The 12,115-nt window shown below is 39.3% G+C and overlaps 1 protein-coding gene across 2 annotated transcripts; it reads left to right on the forward strand.

The window, feature by feature from the left end:
- The first annotated feature begins 4,891 nt into the window (after positions 1 to 4,891).
- On the forward strand, positions 4,892 to 10,204 carry foxf1 (forkhead box F1). 2 transcript variants are annotated; one of them, XM_052028403.1, is made up of 2 exons: positions 4,892 to 6,146; positions 8,558 to 10,204. In XM_052028403.1, the coding sequence occupies exons 1-2, from the start codon at positions 5,168 to 5,170 to the stop codon at positions 8,719 to 8,721; spliced, it is 1,143 nt and encodes a 380-aa protein (XP_051884363.1). In that variant the 5' UTR covers positions 4,892 to 5,167; the 3' UTR covers positions 8,722 to 10,204. The 2 variants fall into 2 exon arrangements, with proteins under 2 accessions (XP_051884363.1, XP_051884364.1); XM_052028404.1 differs by having other exon boundaries at positions 8,561 to 10,204.
- Positions 10,205 to 12,115: the final 1,911 nt, after the last annotated feature.

Genomic DNA, 12,115 nt, shown 5'->3' on the forward strand with positions numbered 1-12,115 from the left:
GTTTACTTTAAACCAGACTCGAATTGGACCTTCTGTTTAAAAACTAGCGATGCAAGTATTAAAAATACATCATTAAACTGTGGAAGAGGCTATAAATTCCCTCAACTACATTGTTGTCACATATTTCACTGGTTTAGCGTCATGGAAAATCTGTTCCTTTAGTTGAAGAGCCAGCAGAAATGGGTCGAGATAGGGACGCCACAAAAATAATTGATATCTTCTGGATCTAAAAAGATTTATCTCCTTAATAAAACATTGGGCTCTGTTAAAGTATTGACATTGACAATTACACCCCTGCTTTTCTAATTAGAGATTGTAAAAGAAATGCTGGCTTCTCTTCTGAAGTCAAGATACTGTCCAAGCCTCCATGTTATGGAAGACTGGGGATTGGCCTGCTCACAATTGTCATTCAAGCCGCAAACTGAAGACAAAGTAGCATATTACTATCCAGAAGAAAGCAGTGTTAGCAATGTGTTCTTGTGCAAGGAACGGGTACATGATGAGACCCAAGCTTATTATAAAAGGGAGTAGCAGTGTCATCCAATATCTACTCAGTTTATTTTTATCCAGTTCGTTTCAAGGCACTTTTAATGTTTCTGTAATGTTTAAGCAACCGGATGCAAACATTTTTATATAAAGAGTAACTTTTTAGTCGCTCTGGCCAATTTGAGACTCCAATTTAAAAGATAGACATTGATACCGTTCTCCAAGTAAGTGCCTTTTTTAACCGCTGTACTAAGCTTAATAACAAGAGCCCCCCTGTAATATATTGTGGCATCAATTTAAATTATGTTAACGCTTAATTGCGCCCCCCTCCCCCGTCAACACATCTTTGATATTACTTAAGCTACAGAAAACATAGTTGTTTAACCGCACGCCAACGCAAACCTTAATCTCTCTCATCTCATAAAGTCCAGTTAAGGGAATATCATGTGCCATCAAGACTTCCATCCAGTATATGAATTCATTTAGTCAACCTTCCAGTAACTCCAATCTACACTTGCTTAAAAATGTAAGTTTACTATTTGCGTCGTCCACCTTTTCAACACCAAATTGTATATAGTATTTGCATCACAACATAGACATTGTTTAAAACGAGTGGTTATGTTTTAGCATTCATATTAAGGGTTATAGGCCCGGACCAAGTTTTGTCTCCTCTTTAATGAGACTCTTTCTTTACTATATTACTCGGGGTTTCGCATACGTCAGCGGGATACAGAGATGGATAAAACAAAGACAAGGCAGGTCAAAAAATATCGCCAGAGCGGGGATTTGTGGGGGCGGAGGAGAACCAGATCATCTCCACATTCTGGGTCGTGTTCAATCTGTAATTTTTTTTCTTGGTTTGACGAACTGTCACTGCGTGACCATTAAGAAGACACTATATTACTCTGTCACCACCTCAGGGGAAGGGACGGAGGGGGCATTATATTAACAGTTGATGAAATTACTCCTGGCGCTACCCCCTCGGATTTGGGATTCATTGCCGTGGTTATCCAGAGATTCTGTTGAGATGATAGAACATTTTAAAAACCTTCTCTATGAAAAGTGATGAATGTTGGGGGGGGGGCGGGGGTAGAGGTGCTTTGGTGGGAGAGTAGGGGGTATTTGGGGGCGGCTGGTGTTAATTAAATCAGGGAGTGAACGGGGCACACGCGTGGCTCAACTTTAGCCGTGGGTGGTCTCGGCTTGCGCTCTCCCTCAGCCCTGAGCGCTGATAAATGCTGAGCGCGGGCTAACAGGGTCACTGATTGCGCAGCTTGTTTACAATAACTTAACCCCCAAAACTGGTCTACGTGCGTTCCCCTATTATTAATTTTATTTGTACCTCGCATACAATCAACACGACTCTGTCAAACCTGATTTTGATCTTTAAAAAAAACTGCTTATCAATAGCAGGTCAAGTTGTCCCACGAGCAGGAGATGGGAAATATATACACAGAAACTTTTTTCCATAAGAAGTGATTGAAGAATATTAGAGATGTTGAAAAATGGTTTGACGTTGTTTAAATGCGGTAAACATTACATTGCCCCCTACAATTAACATAACCACCAGAATCTTACACATGGAACTGATTATTTCTCTATTAAAACTATTTGATTTATAATCAATAATCTTTTTCGTTTTAGTAATCCTTTTTGTATTTGGTATCAACAATCGTCACTGAATCTTTTCGCTTAAATGTACTTAGAACCGGATTGTGGAGATTGAATTGATCCCGATCACAGCGCTCACGGGAATATTAAGATTTCAAATTAGTTTCCGTTTTCCCGAGTAAAAAGAAACTTTTTTATGTATCTGATCTGTTTGATTTCAATTTATTACAGAAAAGTTATGAACAATAACCATTCACGTGTATCTACTGTGAAACACAGAATGGGACATAGTGAAGCATGTGTTAGAACAAAACCTTTTGGAAGGGTTTAACTCAATGTAAATATAAGAAAGGTTGACAGTCATAACAATAGGTTGTTCTTTTGTTCATGCGCGCATGAATGCTGGATCCATCTTCAGCATTTGATTTATTAAAACATATAAACTACATTATTGTATTTTACGTTTATATTTTAATTTTATAATATCCATGGAATAGGAATAGACTTTACTATCAGTGATGGCAATAAAACCTTGCGAGTTTATTTGGGATGTGGTGTCTGGATCTGTTCCTCATTTACGGGTAAGAAATTACTTCTAGCAATTTTCCTAATGTATGCCTTGGCTGCGGGCAGGTGGATAACACTTGCGAATATTACCAAAGAAAAGTAATTAAAGACGTGGGTACAAGAAGGCGCTGGCGTACGTTCTATCAAAACAATGAAATTAAATCTTGAAACTATAATACATCCAAAGACTTCTTAACAAAACCTCATTCAATAATTTGCCTTAAGTATTAACAAAAGGATCTGTAAATTGTTTAGGCAAATATGTCACTCGAATGCACCTATATTTATAACGTTCCGATTTGTCTTATCCACTTGAAGCACAGCTCTGGTCTTATGAGTTCCATCCACTTTTAGATTATTGAAGAGTCCAGCAAAATTCCTAGCTTCATTTTCTTTCACCAATTGGGTACAAAAACACAATGCATTTATTGATGTTATTGTTTAAATGCTCTGGTCGGTTTTGCAACAGGCAAGGAAAATTGTTAGCTACTTTGCGCTTCATTTTTATCTAACTTATTTTTGAGAAAAGCTGGGGTTACTGGAGTAAGTTGATAAACAACAGTATGTTATTGATTGCTGTCGTTTTGTTAAACCAGGACTCTAGATCTAGCCTGCATTATCCTGGTTTAAAATTGCAATAGTATTACTTTTAATGTGCATTCCCAGGACCGTCCCATAACTCTATAATGCAGCATGAATATATACTTTTGGAACTTTGGCGCATCTCATCTTTTTAGCCGATGCTTAACGGTCTAGCTATTTGCAAACATGTTTCAATTGCATTAATATTAACTCGCTGACACTCGTCAAATCCTACCTTCACTGCAAAAACAAAGCAAACCGATTGCAGAATTCGACTTCTCCAAGGAATCCCATCCTTAATGGACATTCGACATACGTATAACTTTAGCAAAAATCCCACGATTTTACCGGACGGACTATTTTCAGGGATGTAGGCGCCGTCTGGATTTGCCCTATGCATTTGCTTTTGTAGTTCATCTTTATAAAACGTGGCAACTAACAATAAGAATGGTACTTTCTAAGCCACGACGCCGAATCAAAGCACGGGTTTCTCACACTTGCCTTCTAATCGTGTAAAAGCTTTCATTTTCACTTGAAAGACTTGCAAAAATAATTGTGATGTCCCTTACCTTGGTCAATGTTTGTGGGGATGCGACACATTATTGCAAACGATGCCAGGCGCCGAGGCTACTCGTTCATGTCGCTCTTTTTTTCCTCTTGCAGTGACAGTGTGTGTGTGTGTGTGTGTGTGTGTGTGTGTGTGTGTACGTGTGTGTGGCAAACACTGCGGGCCAGCAAATGGGCACAACCCAGCTTGTACTGACTTATTTATATATAAATACATATATAAAGAGAATATCTAAACAGTCAGGCGTGAAACTACAAAGAGCATTTTATAAGTAACAGAAAGGAAACAGTATTAGATGGGATTTCACTCAATTTTCTTTAAAGGAGCAGATCGCAGATGTTTACATTGTTTTTGTATAAACATCCTGTACATGTTCCTGTCTATTAAACTCCAGCTTTCATAAAGAGTGCATTTCTAATTCACATTTTAAGTATTAGAAACTCCAACACCAATGCATTATGAACGATTTCTCATAACAGGCAACCACATTCTTAAAGTGCAAAAATATTTGCAAGTAATCAGAAATAATTTTATATATTTTTAAAATAATTTTTTTCTATATCTTTTGTTACCATCTCCAACATCAACTTTTGTCTTGAGATTTTTAAATTAGGTAATAATTTTTTTAAATGTTATTATTATTTTGTAATAATGTGGGTTGTTTTAGTTTGGCATCTTTATCGTGGTGTACAAATGTGTATTATTCCATTTCCTTAATGAATTAGCTGCATTTTATTTATATTCATCTCTCTCTCTCTCTCTCTCTCTCTCTCTCTCAGAGAGGAAAAGAGAGAAGGAAGGTCAGGCACAGAGATTGATTTCTCCCCTCACCCCACCCACCCCCAATAAAAAAGCTAGTTCGGACTACGTAGATACCACATCAAATCGGTAATGAAGGCGGGTGTTGAATCCCTTTAACAGCCCACCAGTCCTGACCGAGGTGGGAGAGGGGGTGGGGGTCGGGGCGGGGAATTTCTTGTTCCTTACGTCTGACAGCCGAAAGGCTCGAGTCGCTGATGACAAGAGATAAGTAAACGCGATCTCTTTGGCGTGGCAGATCCCAGAACAACTGCGATGAAAAGCTACTCCACATCTCGGCGACCTTTGCAAAGGGCTTCAGAACCGAAGAAATAACTGTGCCGGGGGAAAGGCTCCCTCCTTCGCGCTTTCAACAACTACATTGATTCTAATTTTTTTTTGTTTTGGGAAATCCGGATTTTTGTTTTCCGAGGAAGCTTTATTTGAAAAAAAAGCTCGAAGGTTTGGAAATATTGAAGGAAACGGCGGAGGCAAGAGTTTGGCGGACCGACGATTTCGGTTTAAAGTGACTTGCTTGCTGAATATCGTTCTCAGATGACGGCCGAGCTTCAGCAGCCGCCGGCTCACAGCACGGCCCAAAGCAGCCCCATGTCTGCGGGAATGGAAAAGCCCAACAATCAGAGCTCTGTGATGGAATCAGCAACTTCCACCACCAAAACTAAGAAAACAAACGCTGGCATACGGCGCCCAGAGAAGCCGCCGTACTCCTACATTGCCCTGATTGTTATGGCCATACAAAGCTCTCCAACCAAGAGGCTGACGCTCAGCGAAATCTACCAGTTCCTGCAAAGCCGGTTCCCTTTTTTTCGAGGCTCCTACCAAGGCTGGAAGAACTCGGTACGTCACAACCTTTCCTTGAATGAGTGCTTCATCAAACTGCCCAAGGGTCTGGGCAGACCCGGCAAAGGCCATTATTGGACCATTGACCCTGCCAGCGAGTTCATGTTTGAGGAGGGCTCCTTTAGACGGAGACCGAGGGGTTTTCGCAGGAAGTGCCAAGCGCTTAAACCAATGTACAGCATGGTGAACGGATTGGGATTCAACCACATCCCAGAGACCTATAACTTCCAGGGGTCAAGAGGACCCATCTCGTGTGCTCCAAACGGACTCTCTCTAGATAGTAGTATTAGCATGATGAATGGACATCTGCCCAGCAACGTTGACGGGATGAGTTTACCAGGACACTCCGTCTCTCACCTCTCCTCCAACAATGGTCACTATATGGGAAGCTGTACAGGATCTTCCGTAGGAGATTACCCCAACCATGCCGACAGCTCGGTGTCCGCGTCTCCCTTGCTGACCAGCGGTGGGGTGATGGACACACACTCCATGTACACTACCTCGACTTCAGCGTGGGCTCCGTCGGCCTCCGCTCTCAACAACGGGCCTTCTTATATCAAACAGCAGCCCCTCTCACCGTGCAACCCGTCGGCGAATCTAACTTCAAACCTGCAAGCGCACTCTCTAGATCAGCCCTATTTACATCAGAATAGCCACAACGCTGATATACAAGGTACAGAGTATTATAGTTGAACAACAGTAGAAATATTAATAGCTTTACAGTGCAGAGGTTACTACATATTAAAACGGCAGCAATGGAATCCATTGGAGAATAAGATAACAATCTATGTCTATAATTTGAATCAGATATTTAAGAATGTTCATATGTTGGTGTAGTCTGATCAAAACTGTGAAAGAGAACAGATTATTTGCGCTACATTTTGGTTGGGACAGGTTAACCCAGATAGAAAGAACATCTGTATCAGAAGCAATCGTTTCCGGATTAGTTATTTTAAATTTATCTGCAAACCATAATTTGAGGCTGAAGTGCCGATGAAGGAAGATCTCAGGCAGACATATGAAGGAATAACAAAAAGGTTATAGTTGATGCACGAGGAAGTTAATGAACGCAAGGGGTTAAATCAGAGTTCTATTAATTATTAGTACAACTCTGCTTCCTTTATAACACAGTAGTTACTGAAAGATTTTTATTTGCTTCTGTGGAAGATAGTTCCAAATATCAAAAGATTTCCCCAGCTGGCTGAATAAACATGATGTTGATTGAAATCCAATTTGATTTGGTCACACTGATAAAGGTCAGAAATCAACCTCTGTAAAACACAAATGTAAAATGTTTTCGAACGCAAACTCGCTCTCATGCATTATTGGCTGGCTATGCGCCAGTAAGATTAATTAGGAAAATGATAGAGCCTGGAATTGAGCTGTTTTCTTGTAGAAGACTTTCAAAAGTGTCATTAAGTTAAGGAAGTGAGTTGTTTTTGCTTCCTCTCCCCACACGTAATTGGTTATTGGCTGGAATAAATAACAAACCGAAAGAATAAACCGCCCTTTGTTTTTCCAACAAATTCCAAAACTTGGTCAAAGAAAACATCTCGATGCCATCCCCGCAGAGACAGTGTTTACTGTGGTGCCAACTCGACGGCAATAACAACATCAGAATGCAGAGAGCCGACTCCCCGCCGCAGAAACCGTCTACTGGGGATTCGTAGCCTGGAGCTCAGCGCCAAAGCAACTCTGCCAAAAGCACGATTAACTGTGTGAATCTGCAGAGTCGTGGGTGGATGGGGGTGGTGCGGGGGAAAAGCCACTCTGTAGTTGCACAATATCCCATTCCCAATTACACAGAAAACAGACTTTTTTTTTAATATTATTTCTGCGGTGGATCTGAAATATGCCAAAAAATACCTGATAGCAAATAAACAGATCTCAGGTTCCCTTTTTTTCCCTTAGAAGCCTAAAGATTAGTCAGTTGCAGCTTGCAAAATTCAACCAAAAGACATTTCTACCAAGTTGGTTCCCTTGTCTGTGACAGACACCAAGTTAACCCACTTACTGCAAGGGACAGTTCTCGGCAACCTACGGACAGTTTCTGATTTCAGCTGTAGGTACATTTATCAGCTGGGCCTGTTCTGTGAATCAATGCAGCGACTGATACAGAGGCAAAATTAAATCCAGGAGTCGTTTTTTACAATATATATTGTGAATTATCTTGCGCAAATTACAGTGATTATCGGTGTAACGGTACAATGTCACATTATAGCCACATGATCAAATTAAGTTCAAGTGGCACAATTACATTAAAATGAGCAAGTATGCGGATAAGACGGCTAATTGCAACTTCCAAACAGAATGGAAATGAATAGCTTATGCGCCCGCTAAGATTTCGAGCGGGATTAACTTCTAAATATTACAGTCGGTGAACTAAATTAATGTAAATATGAATTTAAATAACTCTTCGGTAAAACTCGCATGCCAGAAATCTTGTATACATGTTAATAAGAACTCGCAATTACATAAGTTATAGCCTACAGAAATCTTGGTAATTAATTAATTCGGAGCATTCTTTGAAAGTTAACATAATTTCATGGTTTACCAAAACAGTATAACGAGCCAAATTAAGTTTACCGATTCGGTAACTGTGACAGTAACAGATTTGCTTCAATAATTGTGAGAAGTCTGGCCCCGTTACAAAATGTGCACAGATTTCAAACACGAGAAGACGGAGGCGAACAGGACGCCAAGTGTGGCATTCCAATGTTTACCAATTTGTTAAATGCTACTGAACCGTCACTATAATGATGGCCTATAGGCTTATGAATATAGATTTACGAAATAATTTACGACTAATATTGAGTAGTGAGGTTTGTCAACCATTAATACTCTCCAGTGAACGTTTTAACTGCAATTTACCGATTTTAAAAGCAGACTCCTATTAAAAAGTTAAGGGCCTTTCATGCTTTGAGAATGGTCTTGCGTGCTTTGGTCAACTCTTTCTATACTTCATACATTTATTTTCTTTGGAAGTATTGCTAAATTGTCAATTTAAAGTCTACAAGTATTATATTAACAGAAGTATTATACTAACATTTCCTCATCGGTGTGTTTTGCTCTGTTTTATTTTAGCAGGAATCCCGCGATATCATTCGCAGTCTCCCAGCGTGTGCGATAGGAAAGAATTTGTCTTCTCTTTCAACGCCATGACGTCCCCTTCAATGCATCCATCAACTAATGGATCTTACTATCATCAGCAAGTGACTTACCAAGATATCAAACCTTGTGTAATGTGATACTATATAGAGAACCCAGTGGAATATACTCCCCCTGCCTTGCACTGCAATGGTCTTAATCAGCAGCAGCAGTGCGTTCCTGTCTATAGAAACTTTATTTTGATCCTTATTTAAAGAAATAAGTGGATCCAGGATTATTGCTAGAGAGAGATACGATCTGTGAAGGCACTTTCAGCGAAGCTCAATCTAAATAGTTACTATTTATTCTAAATTTTAGCTAACCTTCATACAGGACACTGCATAGTCTCCAAAACCGTGAATTTTGCTGGCAATATTTGTTTTGTATAGTTTTGTCATTTAATGTAAATCAAACATAACGCAATTCTAACTAAAAAGGAACACCCTTTCCTTTTTAATTTGAATATGTATTGGAACAATACATATTTAGCGTTTTTTGCTATTCGGAAGGATTTGGAAGCAGCATTGTGACACGTTTTTTTTAACCTAATCTTATGCACTGTATACAAATGTAATTCATGTGGATTTATAGAGGAGTTGGTTCGTATCTTTAGTAGGTGGCCGAAAGGATGTGTTCTTTTATTGTGTGTAAGAAGTCTACAAGTTATTGTATAATTCTGTAAAATAAAATAAAACCTGGCATGCAGTTTTTGTAGCCTCGAATGAGTATTGTAGTTAATAGCAGGAGGGGTGTGCGTGGACCAACCGCAGTCCGCGCTGCTCCCGAAGTGCTCGGTAACTGAAACTGCAGAGTTTCAAACTTGACATTTCAGACACGGGGTGTAATTTATTTGAAAGCCTGTTCCTCTCGGATTATCAGTGTTATTTAACTCTATAATTGTCACATAAATAAACAGCGGAATCAAAAGCAACTCTTTAAGTAGAAATTTCCTCGATTTTTTTTATTGAAATTGGAAAATTGAAAAATTTAAAACATCTATTTCAAATCCAAGAAGACAAATAAGCAAATGAAATCCTGACATAGACTGTTTCTACAGTTGCTGGAAAAATCTATATATGTGGAATATAGACAATGCACTATTGTCATTTACACCCAATTTATTTTTGTGTGACTTGTCCATTCCATAACACTGAAATATCTCTGAGGTCTATCGTCACAGGAGGGTATCACAGAACTGTAGCTAATAATAAGTACATAACAGAACGTTCGCGTAGCTGTATTTTCTGCTTTATTTTAAACAATTGTGTCATTTAAGAAGTGTACTTTCCAAGGATGTGGATGTAGTTGTATTAAACTTAAGATTGCTGTAATCATTGTTCCCGGTTCCGCTTCGATGTGAGTTGTCATCATTTCTTTAACTTTTGTCCAGTATTTTCTAATTTTCTTGCAGTGCTGATTACACTTTTGTGACAGTGCTGAAGATATTTGAAGTATTGAATATTTTTAACAGTGAAAAGTTTTACTGATGTAAATAGATTGTTAAATTTATAAACGGATTATTCATCATTTGTTCTAAATTGCTGACATCACATTTGAATCTATATCTACATTTATATCCGTACAATTGTGTATCTTCTGAGCAGAAATGTAATCTGTATATATGGACATTAAAATACTAAAATGGTTTACACCTGAGAGACAAAATGTTTAAAAATGTTCAGAAATCTCCCCGACAACAATAACTTGAAACAAAACTTAAAACAAAACTTAAATCTGCCCGTTAACAACGTTAGTTGGTCGCAGCGAGCGAACCATGGACTATTGTGGTTTGAGGCAAAACTCTTCAGAGTGAACAGAGGCAATAGACGGAATGAGGAAAAATCGTCCTGCAGCGCCATCGAATGGCGCTGCGTTGTTTTAGCCCTTTCGACTACTGCATCTTTAGTGCTTTTCACATCTAAGAACGTCCTCCAGCACTTACACGTATACGGTGCCTTTAAAGGGGTAAAACATCCCGCGATACTGCACAGGAATGTTATAAGACAGCAACTTGCACAGAGCTAAAGAAGAAGCCATTAGGAAAGAAATAACATAAAGCTTGATTGAAGTGAGAAGTTTCCAAGAGGAAAGAGAGGTAAGGAGAGGGAAAGGTTTAGTAAGGGGAATTCCGTGGCTGAAGGTACATGTCCAATAGTGAGTCGACTGTTGTGCAGGTCTGAAATCGACTAACATTGGTAGATTGTAAAGCAACACACTTATGTGTTAAAATCTATGCGTTTGGGGAAAAAAATTGCAATCCCATATCCACCTAGCAAAAAAATAATGTTGTTATGTTACGTTCCTCTTAAGATTTGCTCTTAATGAGGAGTCGGGTGACAATGTGATAGGGCAAGTGATTTGCTGTTACTCAGAACTGCTTGAAACCCGCATTGTAATTGGGCTGTGGTATTCAAAGCAAAATCGGTGCAGAAAATTACACTTGTGTCTTCGCCAGCTCACAATTTTCCACGGGTTCCGCTTTAGCAGAGAATCTTAAAGCACTGGAGGCCGTTTGGCCTATGCTGCCTCCGCGGGCTTTTAGAGAGGATGATTCAATTTACCGCATTCTTCTGCTTTTGCCTTGTATCCCATCACATTAATGGGATGAAAATCGGGAGACATCCAGTGCCAAAGTAGAAAACCTTAAACATATAAATGTACAAAATTTGTCATGGCCTGCCTTGTCACTTGCTAACCTCTCAACGCGCATTCTAATCCGAGTCCAGCTGAATCCAAGGATTTGATGACACTAAAGTGAGAGTGAATTGGCAGAGTGACGTAGCTCATTGAGCTGATGCCTCACACCTCCAGCAGCCCAGGTACAATCCTGGCCTCTGGTGTTGTCTGAGTGGAGTTTGCATGTTCTCCTGGTGACTCCATAGGTTTCTCTCGTGTGCTTCAGTTTCCTCCCGATCACAAAGACTTGCAGGTTGGTGGGTTAATTGGTTGCTGTGAATTGCGCCTCCTGTATAAGTGAGGGGTAGAATCTGGGGGAGTTGATGGGAATGTGAGGAGAACGGATTACAGGGAAAACTAGTGGAGGGGATGAGATTGTTCTGTGAGCCAGTTTTGATTCGATGGGCAAAAATGGCCTCCTTCTTTGTCATAAGGAAATGTGATTACATCTTGAACCAAGGATACTTCAGAGAATGTATTTGCTTCAAATGCATTTGCAACATCTTGCTCCATTAATTTGTCAAGCTCAGAACTCCTCCCAGAGAGGTTCTAAGTGATTTAATGAATGAACAGGTTAAACTAAAATATTAAGTAAAACTTCAGGATACTTAAAGAGAAAATGCCAGTTATACTTAGCAGGTCAGGCAGCATCTGTACAGTTAACGTTTTGAGTTAATAACCTATTATCAATTTTGAAAGGTCATGGAACTAAAAATGCTCGTTCAGATTTCTAGTATCTGAAGTAATTTGCTTCTGAAATTAATTAAAATTATTAAGTATATTCATTGAAATATTAGTTGCTATAAAACTATGTTTAAA

This window comes from Pristis pectinata, chromosome 13, assembly GCF_009764475.1.
Source record: "Pristis pectinata isolate sPriPec2 chromosome 13, sPriPec2.1.pri, whole genome shotgun sequence".
Lineage (NCBI taxonomy): Eukaryota > Metazoa > Chordata > Chondrichthyes > Rhinopristiformes > Pristidae > Pristis > Pristis pectinata.

Bases quoted from the DNA above. Each gene is read 5' to 3' on its own strand.
- foxf1 (XM_052028403.1), top strand. From the start codon at position 5,168: ATGACGGCCGAGCTTCAGCAGCCGCCGGCTCACAGCACGGCCCAAAGC. The intron at 6,147-8,557 runs GTACAGAGTATT...GTTTTATTTTAG, and splicing joins CCACAACGCTGATATACAAG to CAGGAATCCCGCGATATCAT.